The following is a 20,995-nucleotide window of genomic DNA, read 5'->3' on the forward strand; positions in this document are numbered from 1 at the left end:
TGGTTCAGAGCTACCATCACCACAGAACTGAAAAGCTGTTTGTAACGATACAGCAGATTTTTATGAAGCGATAGCATAACGTAACATGGTCAATTTGCCTTTGGCACAAGTGCTGCACACTGTATGGTAGGAAGACCTACATAAGCTATCCTGCTACATAACACAGTGCAGAGAAACACACACTGCTTAAAGACTAGTGATCAATAAGCAAGCAAATATGAAAACAATGTATATATCAATATAAAATACAGTAAAGGACAGACATAATGATCTTCACTTAAATTTTTAATTTGCTCCTAAAACGCCTGTGCACTGATGAGCACTTCTTACGTATCGCCTCCTCATTATCAAATCGCTCTTCAGCAGTTTCTCAGCATGTTTAACACTAAACTACTGTACAGTGCTTTTCCTGTCACACATCTGCAGCAGCTGTGTTGCTTGCATTCTATTATGTGTGTAATGTTACGATCCAATGTTGTCAGTGTTTTGTGTTAGGCGTGACTGTTATGTGTTTCCTGTTTTACTTTGAAGGTCTGTCTTATCTCAGTGTGTTCAGTTTACGCTTCCTTGTCTCGTCAGTTCTGATTTGCCCCAGCTGTGTTTCCCTCCTGTTGTCCATTCCCTGATTGCTCCCTCTATGTATTTAAGCCCTGTGTTTCAGTTTGTCATGGGTCGTGATCATTGTGGTGTTGGTATTGTGGTTTTGTATATAGCTGTAAATAGATTTGTAAAGTAGCAATTGAGTATTTTTTCCCCCCCCTCCTTGTATATATTGTTCACTGCAGCAGCCTAGTAGGCGTGAGAAGCCATTTTTGTTGATTAAGTTTTCTCCTGTTTTTCATGTAAAAAGTTAGGTAAGAGAATTGTCTTTTGTTTGGTTTTCATTTTTTTGTAGGGAAGCGTAGGGACCGTTAGGGAGTTTTGTTTGTTATTTTTGGCACTGCTCACTGCTGAAGCAAATAAATGGCTGCTTAGCATTTTAAAAGATACTATTGTTTGGGTTCTTGTTTTGGGTGGAGTGTGGTGAGCCAATGTTTTGTTGCGTTCAAGACATTCCTAGACTTAGAACGTAACAGTAACCTTTTCCTAATATTAGAACATTTGTAAAGTCAGCCATTCAATAATAAATAATCAGTGTAATTTGTCACATGCTGCCAGTTTCACACCTTTAATGTGAGTGTACTCATACCCAGATCAGAAAAGCCTGTGTGAACTCAACAAGCTGCCGACCGGCTTCGTATGACCCCGTATCCTGATTGGCAGTGTTAGGGTTAGTGAATCAAGATAGCAGGAAGATACCCTGGGTATGCTCAGCTTGCTTTGAGTCTCTTACAACAGCAACACACTCAAATCACAGAACTAAAGGTCAAATTCCAAACTAAACTTACCAAATAATCAGTACTTTACAGCACGTGTGTGACTATAAAACCAAGGAAAACCATCAGAAACAAACAAACAAATAAACAAAAACAAAAAAATCAGCAGCAAGTCCTTAATTTTCTTATTGATTTTACACTTGTGTCTCAAAGGTGCCGTATAAAAAGGGGTTACTGACTTATACTTAAAAACAAATTTCCCACGTGTGGGACTAATAAAGGTTATCTTATCTTAGTGTACCTAGTCTGGTTTTATTTCTTATTCTTTTTTGATTTCTACTGTAATAAATAAAATTTTATTTTACTCTTGGTCCTTGGACCAGCTCATCAAAAAGGACCCTTTTAAACGTGCAAAATTTCTGTTTCAACATTTTCTGTTACCTACTTTCATATTAAATTGTCAGAATGATAAGATCTACTGAATTCTGTCATTTTATGCAGCCTCTGCATTCTTGATGTAAATGGGGTGCAAAACTGTTCACCATCACAGCTCTGAATGGAAAAAATGTTGCCTGATAACAGTACTATTGCAAAATTCCAAAATTGCTCATTCTCCTTCCCTAAATCAATATGTTCAATTAAATCACGGAAGTGGAGACATCTGTCACTCGTCTTTAGGCCAGCTCATGAGTGAGACAGCGTTGTGTCACTTCTTACATTTTAGAGCTCTTTAAAAAAAGAAAAGAAAAAGGAAAGGATCTAATTTCTCAATCTGAAGCAGTGGTAAAGGGTGAATCCTGGAGTCACTGTCATGAAAATAAAAAGGTAAGAAGCGTCCTTGATTCTCTGTAAATATATCTTCTTTTATTTTGGGTCGATGCGCCTCTTGGGTTTAGAATAAAATTCAGCTATGTTTCCCTTAATATTATGTTTCACGTGGCCATTTTTTCTACATTTAACTGAAGCTTGTTTATCATTAACTAAATTGGAACTTCATACCAACAACTGGCAACACATCAGCTGTGTGTCTGTGCTGCACATGCATGTAAATCTTTTTCTTAAATGCCGATTGTAGAGAAATGGCTTGTGGTTATACAAAATCAAAAGGCAAAAGGTTTTTGGAGACTTTGAGATCTTAATTTCACAAACAACTCTGTGGGACTAATTTTGCTGTAGACATGATCCATTTATTTATATTTGTGATGCATCAGTTCATTATTGTTTAGTCAAATTTCCACGGTGGCACTAAATATGTGTTCAATCAATTTAGGAAACACAGGTGTGCAATTATAATAAGATAAATGATAATCTGCTAGGGTATGTTTATGCATATATGCAATTACAAGTCACATTTCTTAAAGGTTTAGTTATGACAGATAGTTGGTTCTGTATTTAAAAGTGACAAACACATGCAGATGTAAGGAACAAACTAACCACAATGGAGAAGCAAAACATGACTAATGGCATTTCTCTTTTTTTAAACCAGTTAAGCTTAAGTATTGTTACACAGTGGCCATATTCACTTTCTGGGATCATTATGACTGGTGAAAATATGTATAAAATGTGTCCTTAAAGTTTTATCAAAACTCTGCTGTTCCAAAACATGTTTAACAAAACATTTTCGGGGAGATTTATTTTAGCTGTTTTTCTGTCATCTTGTTCCATACTGCAATAAGGAGAACAACCCAAACACAACACACCTATAGAGTGAAGTCTGAAACATTTGCACCAAGAAGGAGGTCAGTCACTGTGGCAGAGGGGCAAGTAAAGCAAAACAGTCCAAAAAACTCAACTAGGAACATAAGGAAACTAAGTAAAATGCAAAAACTCATACCTGAGCAAGAAAATGGAAACAAAAACTTAGAAAAGTTTGATGTGGAACACTGAAAGACAATTTTCCAACAGTATATGGTGTAACAGTGTGAATAAAGCTAAAAGACGGAAGCAAACTAACCAACATTCAATAAAATCAGAGATTCCAAAATAAAGTAGGAACTAAACAGAAACCTCAAACTATGACACATGAATGCACATCACATGACTATCCATGTACACTGTGCATCAGCATGTTTTTGTAAATGGGAAGAAGATCGTTGTTTCCTTAATTATGACAAAACACGTAGGATATTGAGTGACTGATAAGATCCACTTGTGCATCTTATCAGTGGGTGAGAATGTGGGTGTCTACATATTTGTTTCCAATACTCTTTTTTTGGCCTGTCTACACTTAAACAATGTAAACAGTGTTTTAATATCCTCATCCTTTAGCATTTCATATCTTTGAAAAAAATACATTGTGGTTTGTCAGGGACTAAGCAGTAAAGCATAAAGGACACAGGTGGTTTTAATTCAAAAAATGGGTTTTATTGACCCAAAAATATGAAAATATATTTAACAAAGCCAAAACTTAAACAGGCAGACCAATAAAAGAGGTCAACTCAATAAACTAAACTCAAAATAATAATTAACAAAACCTCAAACAAACATATGACAAACTGACCTGCTGAAATGACACACAGGTGACCTTAAATACTGGTTTAGCTAAACCAAATGACACACACGGGGGAAACAAGATGGCTGCCATATAACCAACTAATACAAAACAATTAGACAAACATGAAACACCCCCCAGGCAATGAAGCATGTGGTGCAATCCAATTAAGCTGTCAGTGGTACTTCAGGTCTCCCAGCCCTTTGCCACACCTTTACCAGACAGGAGGAGAAGCCAACCCCCAGGTAACTCAAACAAAGAAAGATGTATTAATATAACATAAAACAGAACTTTGACCTTGCAAGGTTAATGTGTGCACGCTAGTGATGGGCAGATGAAGCCCCATGAAGCACTGAAGCTTTTCATCCAATTGGTTCACCCCAACGCGAAGCTTCATGAAGCTTCATTTGCTCTAGCAGGACACCTACTGGACGTAAAAATAATAGCTGGCATGAATTTGAAGAGTGTGGCATTTTGCACACAGCCTGTAAATGTCAACAACAAAAGGAGTGTGTAAAACATGTATATTGTAGTGATGGCAGTACACTGTGTATATTTATACTGGCAGTATGGGAAATGATTATTTGAAAATGCTTGAAATGGAAATGATCATTTACTGTGAGGTGAGGTGTGGTTGGGGTGTGGACAGTAGTTGTGCTTTTGTAACGTTGAGGTATGGACAGCTACACACTGAGCCTCAGTCCTGCCCGTTCACATTTTATTCTGTAAAAACTAAATTTTCACTGCTTTTACGACCTTTTTAGTGGGGAGAACATAGCTAGGATTTAATGATTTAACAAATCTTTTGAATCCTTTGTCCTCCACAATGCTAAATGGCTGGGAGTCCTCAATCACCATGCTAACCAGGTCTTCATCTATTTGAGATTGTTCTCCTGAGGAAAGACAATAAAGATAAAGCACAAATATAAATATCACACACGTAACTTATAACAGTTATATAATGTTGTTATATCATTTAGTAACATTACTGCATCCTATATTATCACTGCATTTGATGGCTCACCTGGTCTTGCTCCACAATCGGTGTTCCCCCTATTCTCATGCAAAGCTCTGTAGTGCCTAAGCATGGATGAGGTGTTGTTGTTATATCCCAGCTCCCTGGCACATAGCAAACACTTCACCTTGTACAAAAGTACAGACAGCTCAACATAAATTGTATTGCACCATCAGTATCATGGAAATACATCTTCTGTAGAAATTTACATACCTTGTTGGGAGGAATAAGATCAAAATGTTCCCACACAGGGGAGGACATCCTCCTCTTCTTAGCTGGCTCCATTCTCTCCTGACTTTCTCTCCTCACTCTCATAAACCTCCAAACTGTCTCCAAACTCTCTCTAACAACTCTCCATCAAACACCCACATTTTTGAATGTAGTCTGAGGGGTTTATATCGCTGTCATATCTCGCGGCAAAGTTCGAACCACTTCATGAACCAGTCACGTGGTACAGCCGGGCAGCGAGGCTTCGGACGTCATCATTTTCAGCTCCTCCCATAAATGTAGCAAGCCTCGATACGCGCTTCGCGGAAACGCCCCCTCCATTACTCGACACACGCTCCGAAGCCTCGATACAGAACGTCCCATCACTAGTGCACGCCATATAAACATTGGAAGGTGTGATGGAAAAATGAATACATTTAATAAAGAAACAATATTGAACAATAAGTAGAATATTTTAAAGTAGTGACTGTAAATTAAACTAAAGTGAATCAACGGGTGGTGAGGTGTGGAGCTTACCATGTGTGGCATGCCATCACATGGTTGTAGTTGTATTCATTGATGGATTAGTACATAGAACAGCAGCTGGAATAACAGCTGTTATAGCAGGAGAAAAATGAACGTGAGGACACAGGCCTGAGAAAACAAACTCGAGCTTCCATTTAAAATGGGAAAAAATACATTTAAGGAAAGACCATACTGTAACCTGCCTAGCATGTATGCTTTTTTTTACAATTATATGTATCAGAATTTCAGACTACTTCTCGCATAGTACTAGAGATGGCACGATACCACTTTTTTTTACGTCCAATACCGATATCATAAATTTGGATACCTGCTGATACTGATATATATCTAATATCCAGTATAGAGTATTTTATAATCAATAAAACCTTCTCTTTTTTTAAATATCTTGCTGCATTTTGTATAAGTTCAAACTCAAGTTTAAAAAATAAAACTAAAGCTATTCTGGTATACCTGTATGCAAAAAATACAGTGTACCCAAAATATTTCATAGTTCAGCAAAACTGATCAATCTAATACTCCATCCTCCCTATTCTGGTATTTTAAAGAGTACTTAGTGGAAATATTAAGCAACCTAACTAATAGGGTTCCAACTCCCAGCAAAAAAATAAAATAAAAATAGGGACACCCCCCCCCCCCCCCCCCCCCCCCCCCGCCCGCTTCATAATGCTTAATTGACGTAATTGATTTTAATTTAATGCACGTGTAAAAAAAAAAAAAAAAAATGCACAGAAATCGATAATTTTTCTACAATGATTGAACATATTCACCATCTCTCTACAACAGAACTGCAGACTGCACAGATGGTATCTTCCCGAAGGAAAAAGTACTATAGCTTAGGGTATATTAGACTTAATAGTTACTATATACAGTAATGGATTTTGATACATTTTACATCAGATAAAAACTTTGGTTGTAAGATTCAGATAACTATTTATTAAAAGCTAGACATGACAATTTGAAAGAAAAGCATGGTTTTGTGCCCTCCCTTCCCCTGTTAATGCCCTACCTGCCCCCCTGGCAAAACTTTGCTAGACCTGCCCCTGCACAGTTACCAGCTGTCAGCTAAATAGAAAAGGATCCTGGTTGTTAAGCATAGCCTGGGAATGCTTTACAAAAATTCAGAGATGAACTTACACACTTGCTTTACTTCTCTGGGATAACGTTCTCGGAGATTAAGTGCTGGTTTGGAAGCACGTATTGAGGCTCCAAATGCTCAACCAGACCCCGTAGGGTGTACATTTTAGGACATCGTCAGGTCTCAGGAAAAAAGTCATCAGGTCTCAGGCAAAAAAATCGTCAGGTATCAGGAAAAAAAGTCGTTGGGTATCAGACAAAAAAATGTCAGGTCTCAGTTCTCAGGAAAAAAGTCGTCAGGTCTCAGAACACGAGCTATCAGACGGAGAGAATCTTCCTACAGGTGGCGCTGTTGTCATGTGCCAGCCGAATTGATTTCCAAATACGTCATCAACGTGTGACAGTGAAAGAACGAAAAGTCATAGACTATGTGCACGTTAGCATATGCTACTTCCCGTGCAGAAACTCCTGTGGGGAGCTTTGTTTCCGGTGTCCTATTCGCGCCCTGTTTACGGTCCAAAACAAGTTAAGCAAATGAATGAATCAAGCGGCGATTTACATTTCTATAGATGTCTCGGGCATTTACCTAATATATCTGTAAATGATGTTCATCGACTTGACAATATTTTTTCCCCCGAGCCTCAGAGCAAAAGAGAAAAGGGATTCAAATGTTATATTTCTCAGCTGTCCCTCGTTTATCGCGGGTGTTATGTTCTAAAAATAACCAGCGATAGGTGAAATCAAGTAGCCAATTTTATTTTTTGACGGTGCAAAACGTTTCGTGGACATCGTGGACATACAGTACTGCACTTCAGAGTCACACTGCCAGCGATGGATGCAGCGATTCTGTACTGTACAGGAGAGACGTCACGGAGGAGATCGTCTGCAGCGATCAGGACGCAGGACACAATGTGATGTAAAAAAAAAAAAAGCATGCAAACTTGCACTAAAAAAATCAGCGAAACAGCGAGGTGAAAGGTGAACCGCGTTATAGCGAGGGACCACTGTAATTTTGAAGGTAAGTCACAACATACCCTTCGTAAATACTAAAGTATAGAAACCCTTACCAGCAATCATTCATTTTTTGTGTGGCTTTTTTTTCACGGTTTGTTAACATGCTGTGTAGGTGTGTGCTTGACTAGCTGATCTCGACATAATGGGGGAAACATCTGGTTTGACTATTCTTCACCTGTAGTTTGAATGCTGAACATTTGCCTGTTTAAATCATAAGACCAGTCACTATACAGAGATGTGCTTCTGAATGTGGACGATGTGTCTTCTGCTGCAGTAATGCAGTTCTGCTTGTGTTGAGTGATGTAAACAACTGATCGATCTAAACTCTTTAAACGTCAAAATTGATCATTAGATTTTTTATGACACAACAGTGGTGAGTGTTCCCACCTGCTGCTCTTTGTAACTTAACGCAATCTTTCCGTTTTTGAGTTTTAGACCTGATTTTGGAGTATATCTTCGCAGTAGCGATTGACCGCAAAGTAAAGCTACCCTACATCCGGTCTCAAACCAAGAAGACCCTGTGCAGTTTCTCGTGCACAGGGTCTATTGACCTCACCGGAATTCTACCACAGTTCATGCTCCTAACGACACAACGTAAGTTTAATTTGCTCTCCCTTTTGTCCATACTTGTTGGACAGTTGTGTTATATTAAGTTGCGGTTAGGTTGTGAAAGTTACATAACGCATATCAGAGAAGGAAAGCTAATTTTGTACGATAAAATAAGTCAGCACTATTTTTGTCTGACTAATTCCTTCTAGCTAGCGACAGTGGTGTTGAAACGCGATCTAAATTTAAACTGGTTAGTAATTGTTTTATATACGTTTCAGCGAATGGACAAGCTGAAAGCTTACGAGGAGCCTGCATCCTTTCTGTCGCTGTTTTCTTTATTTCTCTTTTTCTGTTGCTACTGTCAAGATATTTTGTGATCCCGATATGTTGTTTTTTGTTGTTGTTTATAGATTTGCTGGAATATGTCATCTGACGAAGATGAAAGGAGTATCCGACTTTGGCTGGTTTCTATGACTCTTCCAAAAATACTTTTTTTAATCAAGCATTAAAAATAAATGACAAAAGTACAACTTATTTAGTAACTACTGTTTCACCTCTTTCATACATACACCTCTGTATGTATTATTGTAGGTTCTACCTTACAATATAAAGCGCCTTGAGGTGACTGTTGTTGTGATTTGGTGCTATATAAATAAAATTGAATTGAATATCAAAGAAGTGTATTTTTTTGCTACACTCCTCCTCTTCCTCACACACTGCTGAGTTTGTCCTGGTGGATGATCAGGGCTGCAAAGCCTCACAGATGATGTGCAGCAGTGGGTCCCTCAGTCTGTCCTCACTCTGGACACTTGCAGTTGTCACACATGGAAATCAAATGTGTGATAAGCTGCAGGATTCAAACACAAGTGTAACTTATTAATACATGTTCATACCTTTATTACACAATCAGAGAGAAAGAAAAAGAGAGAGAGTGCAGGACAGACAGGTGACAGTCTCAGGTGTACACACTGCTACAAAACGGCACCAGAGAAGGAGGATTTAGTGTTTGTGTCATTACGAGTGCTAAACAAGAAGAGTTCCCAGATGGTACAGTGAACACATGTGTGACTCCTGTGATTAAAGCATCTTTCTTTCAGCTTAACGAGTGAACCGTCAGCTCGTTCAAACACACGTTAAAGTCCGTTTGGCTCGACACCACCGGACAGAGGCAGCAATATAACATAGCTAACATTAACAGTGCAGTGAATCCTGCTTGTGCCGTGATATTCAGGACTGCAAACCGAGCAGCATCACTGACTTTCAGCTTGTTGTGTTTGTGGATATATGACTGAACTTAATTATCCATAAAATCATCACATTCTCTGTCAGATTAAGGACAACTATTGAACTGCATATATTTTACAGTAAAGGCTTTAAAATCAAGTTAGTACAAACATCGCTAATATTTGTAACTTTGCCGACATGTGGCCAACAGTAATGTTTCAGTGTTCTTCGTTATTAAACATTTGCACATAAATAAGTGGCATAATATTCAGTACTTACTTTTGAAAGTTTAGTCTTCGGTCGCCCCGCTTCTGCCGTCTGCCGTATTTCTCGGCAAAATTATCCACATCCATATGAATTGTGGGACATACGGGACCCCTAACCCCACTTCGAATTGTGACAGCCATAGTCGCGTGGCGGTGATGTAATAGGTCTCAAAATGCGTACTCCAAGCATGCGGTCTCTTAATTGGGACACAGCCGTTGTGTCGTTCGGAGCATGAACTGTGGTAGAATTCCGGTGAGGTCAATGACCTTATGTTCTTCCACTGTCACACACGTTGATGACGTATTTGGAAATCAATTCGTCTGGCACATGACAACAGCGCCACCTGCAGGAAGATTTTCTCTCTGGCTGATAGCTCGTGTTCTGAGACCTGACAACTTTTTTCCTGAGAACTGAGACCTGATGTTTTTTTTGTCTGATACCTGACGACTTTTTTCCTGAGAACTGAGACCTGACTTTTTTTTGTCGGAGACCTGACTTTTTTTTGTCTGAGACCTGACTTTTTTTTGTCTGAGACCTGACTTTTTTTTTGTCTGAGACCTGACTTTTTTTTTTTTGTCTGAGACCTGACTTTTTTTTTTTGTCTGAGACCTGACTTTTTTTTTTTGTCTGAGACCTGACTTTTTTTTTTTGTCTGAGACCTGACTTTTTTTTTTTGTTTGATACCTGACTTTTTCCCCGAGAACTGAGACCTGACATTTTTTTGTCTGATACCTGACAACTTTTTTCCTGAGAACTGAGACCTGACATTTTTTAGCCACTTTTACTTACTTACTGTTACTGTCTATTGCAAAAGCATGTGATTTTTTTCTCATTTCTTTTGTTGTATCTATGGAAAAAGCCAAAGATAACACAGTTTAACAGACAGATATAAAATTGTACTTGCACCAGCAAGATGATTCCCAAAGAAGCTGAAAACTTGGCATCTTACAACGTGTGTCCTTAAAACATTTGAGGAAACTAGGCGAGGCCTTGAAATATCTACAGCAGATGAAGAGTATCTGAGAATCAGGTCCTTCAGAAAATGGAAAAAAAATCCAGCAAATTCCTGACACAAATATATCAGGCTGTTCAGTTGATCCATCCATTTTCTGAAGCAGGAGTTTCATCAGAAATGGTCTCTTGAGAAGGGCTGCTCACAAAGGTAGCCATATTTACATATTTAAAGTCATTGGCAAGAGGTCTTATAGAGCGGTGAATCCAACGGAGGAGGCCAGGAAAGACGTACAACAGTGGGTGTCTAAAGCCATCTGTGAAACATGGTGGAGGCTCTGTTTCACAGATGGAGATTTTTCAAAATTGATGGAATTATGAGCTCAGAAACTCACATTTTGATCCACCATATAACATCATCTGGAAACAGTCTGATTGGGACTGGCTTTGTTCTTCAGAGATAACAATGATCACAAACATGCTGCCAAAAAAGTCAAAGCATAGGTGAATAAAAAACATGCAATGAAGTCATCAAACTGCCTCCCCAGAGCCTGCACCCCAACATTATGTAGTGTAGGCTCATCTTGATAGAGACCAGAACAAAAGGCAGCCAACATCCAAAGAAGAGCTTTGTATATCCTTCAAGAAGACTTTCCCATTTTCCAAACAAAATATAAAGAAATTAAATGTATACCTCACTATTTTACACTTTAAAACAATAGCTCATGAGCATAATATGGATATAAAATCTGTGCGTATAAAAATATTTCACTTTGCGTGTTTGCTTTTTTTGACTCATAAGTACATATGTCCTAAACCCTGACAGGGTAAATCAGTTTTTTGTCTGTAGTGAACAGTGTTTTAAGGACAAAGTTGGATTGTTTCGCAGTAACTCAGCTTCTTGTGAAATTAGAAAAATAATCCAAATTATTTCGATTTTTAATTGATTTTTTTATTGATATTTTCAGCAAGGCAACAATGAGAATACAGCCAGTCTCACTGAACCTTAACAAATGAACTGCAGACTAAATTAAGCATGACTCAGCTTTTTAAAATATGGTTATAACACAAGTATGATTTAAACCATAGCAAGTGCATGAAAACTGCTGTGTCTTCTAAAAGGCCAAATGGAAGGTATTTTTCTGTGGAAAATCAATATCCGACACACAAACACTGAACATTATAAAACGACTTAATGAACTGGAACTTATTTTTCATAAGCAAGACTCCAAAGAATCACTTTTAATGAAACAAGATATAAATTTCTGTGAAATAGGTTGCATAAAAAAGAAAAAACAAGAGTTTCTTCTGAAGCTCTTTCACTGGTGATGTAAAAGCAATAGCTGTCGACCAGAGGCTAGATTTGACATGCCAGGCTAATTAGTGCGATTATCACACAGCTGCGCAGGCTGAGAGGATTTGAAGTGGTTTTATCAAAAGGATCATTTTCTGAGGGAATGCCTCATCCTGACAGCGTGTGCAATGCCAGACCCAGTTCAGTTTGGGATGTGCAGCTGCTGTCTGCTGAAATATGTACATGGATTCGAATGGATGAACTCTCAGTGGACAGACTGAGATTTTGCACATGAGTAAATCTGCGATGCTTATTAAAGGTTTTCCAAAGGCCTAAGGCACTGCCTCACACCTCAAAGCTGATTGGTTATTTGGAGTCTGACAGTTCATAGTCAGCATTAGATTTCCTTGAAATCATTGTCAGACTTGGCAGAGTTTAGATAGAAACCCAAGCAGACCCAGTGATATTACCAATCTTATCTGGCCATTGTTATTGACATTGAGGTAAAGATCAGAATGAAAAACTACAGTTGATCAGCTTAGCAGCTCAGCTTAGAAATGTACTTTTCCTGGCATCGAAATGTATGCATAAAGGAAACCCTTTATATAATAGAGTCCAAACACATAAATGCTGGGCCACAGACCCCTGACAAACTTTGTTTTGACTTACATATTGATTTATATAATTCATTAAAAATGTTAGGGTTACTGTATGAAAAAACGTTTTCCATTTTCAGGGGTCAAGTTGGAACCAATTACTGATTTTCCATTGAATGACCTTTGGTCCATTGGTCAGTTACTATGAGTAACATGGTAGAGGTTAGATAATGCAGTGAACCCATAACCAGGAATTATAGCACAAATCCCTTAGCTTTGTGGAACATTTATTGCCTGGTAATTTAATAGTTTGGTCTAAATGTTTTTAGCATTGGCACTTTTTTTTATAGTGCTAAAGATAGCACTGTTTATTTGAATAGCTGCAAAGCCCAGTGTAGCACTACACCAAAGTTACACCATGATGTTCATTAGGTGCTATTTCTCAAATCCTGATATTTTTACAAACCAAAAGCAGAGTTACAAAAGAAAATGGACGTTACAGTAATGCTTTCTGTATTATTTTAGGATACTTAATCAGTTAGATTACATCCGTGTTCAGGGTTGTATAGATAATTACCCACCCTCTTATAGTGTATAACAGTCCATGAAGCATAAATGCATCATTCACCCTCATTCGTAGAACAATAGCATATTCTCAGTAAAAGAGTCTCTGGCTTCCCTCTTGCTCAATCATTACATTGTGCTCTACTACAATACCTCATATAGCTCAGTGACTCAGGATGGCTCAGGAAAAAATGCCATTGGCCAAGTACATACACACCAGCGTTTTGTTTAGCCTGGCTTATTTAACTCCTCCCTCCGTTTTTTGCCCTTGGGTGGGCCGGTGTTTTCAGTGCTCCTCTGGACCAGCATGGCCTCTACAAGCGCTGCCAGGATTCCCCCCCTCTACCGGCCGTGATGTCACAGGTCCAACTCCAAGAGATGCCAGTGTTTTCCCCCTACCAGGTTCGAGAGTGTGGGGAAGCGAGGAAGAAGAAGTCCGGTCACCCTTTTCACCACGGCGCCCAACACAGGTCTGTCCATGACCTGACGCCTCCACCTGGCCCTTCTGCTGTGAGCCAGTCATCCATAAAGGACCTGAAGGTAAGGCTTCCAAGACTCTGGAAAACCTGCTTGAGTCACTGATGATCAGTAATGGGTATTCTCCAGTTGATCCTTGTTTCCAAAAACTGCTTAAGGATTTTGTTCTTCTTTAAATCACAATTTCAACTCTATTATGGACTATGAACAAATACAGTTTTTTAAGAGGGGACTGTGTTAATTCCATACAGGGGATTATCTCTTGACAGAATTCCTGTTTCCAGACATTTGGCATTAAACGCATTTAATCCTATTTGCTCCACTACACTGACATATTTTCATTCATCTGAGTCCTGGAATGACCGGATAGACCCTGAAAGTGTGAGTGTACACATTTTTCAGTCTGCGCTAGTTATAAATATTAGTTTCCTGAAATAAGAGGTCTTCAAATATAGTTATTTTTCCAGGTTTGAGATGAAGAGAAAGTATGAGTATTTACATTCTGCATTTTAAGTGAGTAAGGAGCTGTTAAAGAAAATTTTGACTATAGTTGGTGTGTAGCTGATGGATTGGCTCTATAGATTTGATGTGTATTTGAGTTAAAGTAAAATGACTTTACCATCGCTCTGTTTCACTGGGTTCATTCCTGCTGCTCACAGTCTTTTTGCTGATGTGTTGCACCTTTGATATATCATTGTGTTTAAGCCTGCCATAATGTTACTTGGTACATGGAAAAACACAACATTACTGTAATAAAGCAGATTATTTATGGAATTCTTTTGGAGGATCTTTTTCTTATACTTCATAACTTTCACACAACCCAGACAGAAATGCCATGTGGGCAAACACTTCCTGACAGTTTGAACCTTGTCTGTCTGGATTATCAGAGAGACCCCCCTTAAGACATGTATTCAGTGCAAAATTAGCTTAGAAGTACCAGGCAGAGCTGCTGGAGCATGAAAGTGAAAACATAAAGCTCAGTTGAAGTCCAAAAGGGGATGGGGGGGCCCTTAATTAGTCAAGCTTTCTCTGACCCCTGTGAGAATGGAGTGTAAAATAGTTCAGGGATTGAGACAAAGGCACTCACTCAGCAGTGTTAAGAATTGGGTTTCACAGAACTGCATATGACTTTGTTTTTGGATTTGACTGAGTTATGGCCAAAATTTTGGTGCAGATGGCTGGTAATTGATGACGATATGGGGTTTGATGCTTGACAGTTTCATAACCAAGGAGACAGCTTTGAGCTGCAGAGAAATTTGGGTCATAAAACACCGAAACATGAAGCGAAGACATGTTGTTGTTAAAACAAAACCAAAACTTTAATTTATGCAAATGCCTCTTTTTTGTCAGACCTAATGGCTGGAGAAAAGACCCTATAGGAAAAAAGACCAACTATAATATTAATAAAAAATAACTTGAGTTGAGATAATGTTTACACGTTTTTTTAACAAATAGAATAATGTAGTCCCACATCCTTAACCTTTTCCATTTCATTTTTTTGATGCATGTTGTGGACCCCTATTGGAATTGATAATGTTGTTTCTACTCGTAACCCTACAGAAATGTTGTCATTTTTTGAGCTACTGCTTCAACCAAGTGTTTGCTAAATTGTGGGATGAATTAAATAAAGCCCATTTATTATGTTATCCTTGGGAAGTACCTGTAGCAACACAAAACTCTAACGTCTTACTTGAGTAACCAGACTTCCTGCAATGGCATATCAGGATGGATTGTTTAGTGAAATGTTTCTTTAATAGTTTAGATCATTTCGACTTGTTGGTAAAACGTAAGATAAGAAACACTTGATCTATATCATGTTTGGGATATTTACGCTGCTCTCAAGCTTTAAGAACCAGCTAAAATTCAGACTACTTAAGACTGACAGCACTGCTTATAAAATTATATTTAGGTCATCTAAAAACCAAATCTCACTCAGTTTGAAAACTTGTTAGAGAAACATTTTAAAGGTGATTTTTTTTGCAGTTTAACATCTTAGTGTGTAATAATAACTGCTTTTTGATTCCATGGTGCACCACTGATAGGAAAGCTTCCTTAATTTGTGCCTATGAGCTGGAACTGTTCCTCTTGGGGTTGTGCTGTGTGTACACGGTGGCTTCTAAGATCATATCAGAGCTGTTACAAAACGTCTGTTTTACTTTGCATGGAACAACATACGGACATGAAAAAGCTCCATCAGCAGCTATTTAAAGTTTGCCTGCCAGTCCACCTTCTAAGTTTCAGAACTGTGTCTTGTTTGCTTCAGCTGTGCTTGAATAAAATTCCCTTATTATGTGTGCAGGCGGAATTTCAAATTCAATTCAATTCAAAATTTATTTGTATAGCACATTTAAAAACAACAGAGTTGAACAAAGTGCTTCACAATCTGTTAAAAACAAGAGAAAACAATAGAGAAACAAATAAAGATAAATAAGAAGACAGTGAATTAACAATAGAAGCATAAAACAGGCCTGATGGTATTCATACTGAACTCGAATTAACAGCCAGTAAAAAAGTGAGTTTTAAGACGCAACTTAAAAGACTGAATAGACTGAAGTACGAATCTCCTCTGACAGATTATTCCAGAGTCTGGGTGCTGTTACTGCGAAGGCCCGATCTCCTCTATGCTTCAATCGAGACCTTGGTTGTGCTAAGAGCATCTGGCTAGATGATCTCAGTGCTCTTTCGGGGTCATAAATGTTGAGTTCGTTTAAATAACTAGGCACCATATTATTTAAAACTTTAAAAGTAAGTAAAAGAATCTTAAAATCGATACGATATTTTACAGGGAGCCAGTGTAAATTTGCTAAAACTGGAGTGATGTGTTCATACATTCTAACACCTGTTAAAAGACGTGCAGCAGCATTTTGGACTAACTGCAAGTGATGGAGAGATGAGTGTTGAAGACCCAAATAGATAGAATTGCAGTAGTCCAGTCTAGAGGTGATGAAGCCATTAATAAGTGTTTCTACGTCTCTCGGAGGAAGATGAGGCTTAGCTTTGGCAATTTCACATAACTGATAAAAACTTGATTTCACAACTGTGGACACTTGCTTCTCTAATTTAAACGAGCCATCTAAAAACACTCCGAGATTCCTCACAGTGTGAGAAAGATGAGAAGCAAGAGGACCGAGGGTGTCAGTTAACTTGTTTAAAGGCATTACACCTGTTTCTACAGCTCTGTCGCACATGACGTCCCACCGGGCTTCTCTCCTATCAAAGTTGCTCAAAAGCCATTATTTTCTGGGTTAGTGGTAGGATTCTGCATGGTATCGTTTGAAGGATTAATGATTAATAATAATTTTATTTATTTATTTATCTAGCTCATTATGCATAAGACTTGTGTTTTCTGTCATTTTATTCAAAAATGAACATAAAAACTATGAACATAAAAAGAGATCAGTTATTTTGAACTGACCATATTAAGAAGGTTATTATTAACAGGTAGTCTCTTTGAGATTGAGCTCTATATTTCAGGTGAGACCAGTGTACACAAAGGCTATACAAAAACTGAGACAGCTGCATAATAAAAGGACACATTATACATGATCACACAAAATATTATCTGTGGAAATGTTCCAGTAAAATCAGAAAATGCAGCTTCATAATTTTTTGTAGTTCAGTCCATTTATGAGCATCAAAGTATCTATGGTCGTAATGTGACATCCTAAGTAGCGTGCTTAAATTCCATAAAGAAGCTGAGGGAAGCAGGAAATCTTTTCAGCAGAGCCGTGTAAACAAATATCTTCAGTTTCCCAGGGAGCATCATACCGCTTCTTTATGTATGATACAATGATGAGTAAGAAAAAAATCTCCTGTGATAAATCGTAATACACAAGCCTTCAAGGTGGATGTGGAAGCATGTATATAAACAATAGTGGCACAAGCTAGGGTTGACTGGCATGTTACACTGTGATATTGGGTTGGGTAAAGATAATATTGGTTATATAGAAAGTGAATAAAAGAGGTCCAAGAATAGATTCCTGTGGAACACTGGTACAAATAGGAAGTGGTCTTAACCTGAAACTGCTGGAGATTACTTTCTGAGTCAGATGGTAATCGCCACTCAAAGTTGCCACGTGCCAAGTTAAATGGGCGAGTTGTATGAATATGTAACTCCTGCACAATTTTTTCTTAAGTTTAGGCTATTAGAGGAACTACAGTTTTTTGGCAATTCCTTGCTACCTGGTACTGTGACCAGTACTACCTGACTTTGTTTGGTTTCCCTGGCTTAACTGTTTGTTAATGCAAATATCTAAACCAATCATGTGGGACAAACTCAGTGCATGTGGAATGGTTGTTGAACCCACGGGTTAGTTTACTGGGATTTTCCCACACAACGATGTCTATGGTTTAGACAATGGTGAAAATCCCTTATTGATGCTATAATTGCAGACTGCTTCAATCCAATTGGAAAGCAACAATAACCATAATCAAGGCACGCAGAATAGCATCTCTGCAGCATCTCTGAATGCACATCATTCCCATCCTACAGGAGTATTGTTGCCGGCCATCCCTTTGCACGTACACACCATGCCACAAATCTCCAACTATCTCAAACTTGTTTCTTGAACATAACCATAAGTTCACTTTACTTAAATGCCATCCACAGATATCAGTCCAACAGAGCACCTTTAGGGAGTGATGGAACCTTGTTTATTCTACCACGAAGAATTAATTCTGTACAGAAAAGGCAGTCCAATGCTATACTAGTTGTTCCTAATAAACTGTCAGGTGAGTCACATTTTTCATGTTTTCCTGTGGCAGTTATTACCTTTTTTGCTTATATAATATAATGTTCAGTGCTAAACTCTGAGCTTGTATTTATGTTTTCATTATTCTTATTTCTAGTAGGATGTTTACTGGTAGTATGATTTTATTTGCAAAAGATTATTTTATATGATCTGTTTTATATTAGATTTTTAAAATAACATGTAAACTAATTTAAAAATTCATAAATCTTCATGCATAAAAATTGAATTTATTCAACAGTGCCATCAAAGATTTTCCAAAGTCATTTGATGGCACTGCGTAGCCCTAAATAAAAAAAACCCATCAGATTCAAGTCCGCGTGCAGCCCTTTGTGGTTTACACTGACCTTTTCCTCAAACTTCAGGCACATAAGCTGAATAATGCGAGATCTTTGTACTATTTGATTTTTGGGTTTGGCTCAGACTGAGCTGTAAACGACCTAAGAGAGAGTCTTTTGTTTGTTACATTTTTCAGAGTATACCTAAAGCTCTGTTCTCAATTTCGATCCTTCGAGATAACGTTTACCAAGAGTAGGACATGTCTCAACAAGTCTCAAAATCCATGACAAGAATTTTCAAACCCAAAATATAGCATTTGTATATTTTTAATACTGCATTTCATCTGTAAATGCTGGCACTGAGTAAGTGCGTGACCCTTCTCATTATGGCAAGATGGAAATGTACGCTGCTTGGTTAAAATTTCAATTTTAAAACTCAAAGCTTAGTCTAGTGCAAAGCTCCCACATCAGACATGACAGCCAGACAGCGTGTTTATGTAGCTGCTAAATTAAGCACTGTTGTTTGTAACTTAAGCAAGTGCATGTTTCTAATCCCACACTGACTGGACTGTGTGTCTCATTCTTGGAAGAGGATGTTACATTCTTTCTAATGTTACCCGTTAGCCTTAGGGAAAGAAAAAAGAACACGTCTTTGTCCCAAGCTGCTCCTCCTAATGAATTGGCCTGTCTCTGCTGTAGCTGCCTTTGCTAAAGAGAAGTGCTAGTGAGGGCATTGGGCAAGAGAGCAAACTGACTCCTTCAGGCCATGTCAAAACAACATAGTGTGGTTGTTCAACTCAAAATCCTTCTTACGACCACTTTGGATATGAGAGTTTTTGCTGCCTTCTTGAAAAAGAAACAATTTTCTCAAAAAGAGGCTTCGCAGTAACATTTTATTTATTATGTTTATTATGTATTCTGTTGCAATGTACGCAAAGGAATTCATAACTGTATCTACATCAGCGACCTATACTAAAACATTAAAAGTTTTAATGGGGGCCATTTCTTCAGTAGAAAGCAGATTGTGTTCTGTGTTCGGGGTTTTCTGGAATAACAGTGGTCACGGTTGTGTAAAAATATGTGACTGCTTTGTCTTGTTAAATGCTATATCTTTGTGTGAACTTCAAAGACAAATACAGTGTTTTTTAATAGTTTTGTTTTTCCTTGATTTCTCCTGATTAAAGCACCATTTGAATTTAACCCAGGGTAAAATCTGATTAAAGGGCTGATTGTCAGCGTTAATTCAAGGGGTTTAACAAAAGCATTACATTAAATGTTCATTTATCCTGTGCTAGACAGACCCAACACATTACATTAAATGTTCATTTATTACCATCATACATAGTAAAAGTAACAGGACAATTGAATGAGATGGCTCATTGTCAGATGGAAGCTTGCTGTCTTATGAGAAATTAAACACATAAATATGTGGAGGAATGAAGCTTTCATTGGAATCCTCAATGTCTTCACAGTGCAAATGAATAAACAGCTAAAGCAAAGTGGAAAAGCACTTCCCATTTTCCAGGAAAGTGTATTCTGTCATATTCTTGTGATCTACTTATGTTGCCAAATATGTTGGTATTTTGGTGTCCCGGTATCATAAATCATGTCAACATGAGTGAACTATGGCAAGTGAGGAATGTAATAAAGCCTCTATTCAAGAAGTTTCTTACAGATTTTGGTCCTTATTGATATTAAAAAGCACTGAAAGAAACCCAATTTTGTCCTCTGTGGCAATGAATGTCCCGGGTCACGTATTTGTCTGGCCTGTTGCTACAAGCGATTCGATCCTTATACAACCATTGCAAAAGGTGGATCTGCATAGCCGGCAATAAGTTGGACTTGTTCCCAGTGGGAGTTGGAGTCTGCCATGGCTGCCCCTTTGTCACCGAGTCTGTTCATAATTTTTTGGACAGAATTTCTAGGCGTAACCAAGTGGTGGAAGGCTTCACCTTGGGCGGTCTCAGAATTTCATCTCTGCTTTTCGCTGATTATATGGTTCTGTTGGCTTCATCGAGTGGTGGCGTCCAGCTCGCACTGGAGCCTCTGATCACAAGCTTTGGGTAGTTCAGCTTCATTTGACAAGGATGCCACAGACTCGGTCTGTCTCGGTCTCTCTCAGATAAGAATTGATGCCCACTCAGTGACTTATAATTCTGCTTATTATCTAATAATAATAAGCGAAATTATTATTATTAGAAAAGTTATTTAATACACACAATACTATGCACTGCAGAAATGTGAAAAATCCATCTTAATAATTCTACTAGGGTCTGTTCAGATGTTGTAAAAGTTATTTTATGACTAATAAAAATGTCATTTTTAGATATTCTTCATTGATATGAATGGCCACATTGACATTTAAATCAAAATAAGCATTGTTT

General features: G+C 38.1%; 1 protein-coding gene across 2 annotated transcripts in view; it reads left to right on the forward strand.

Annotated features, from left to right (window-relative positions):
- Nucleotides 1-1,975: 1,975 nt before the first annotated feature.
- The window catches only part of mitfa (melanocyte inducing transcription factor a), a 30,715-nt gene continuing 11,695 nt past the window's right edge, over nt 1,976-20,995 (forward strand). For both annotated transcript variants that reach the window (XM_026168883.1, XM_026168884.1), the window contains exons 1-2: nt 1,976-2,141; nt 13,399-13,648. In XM_026168883.1, the coding sequence (XP_026024668.1) occupies nt 2,128-2,141; nt 13,399-13,648 (264 nt within the window). In that variant the 5' untranslated portion in view covers nt 1,976-2,127. The remainder of the gene's footprint in view (nt 2,142-13,398; nt 13,649-20,995) is intronic.

The sequence above is a fragment of the Astatotilapia calliptera genome, chromosome 5 (assembly GCF_900246225.1).
Source record: "Astatotilapia calliptera chromosome 5, fAstCal1.2, whole genome shotgun sequence".
Lineage (NCBI taxonomy): Eukaryota > Metazoa > Chordata > Actinopteri > Cichliformes > Cichlidae > Astatotilapia > Astatotilapia calliptera.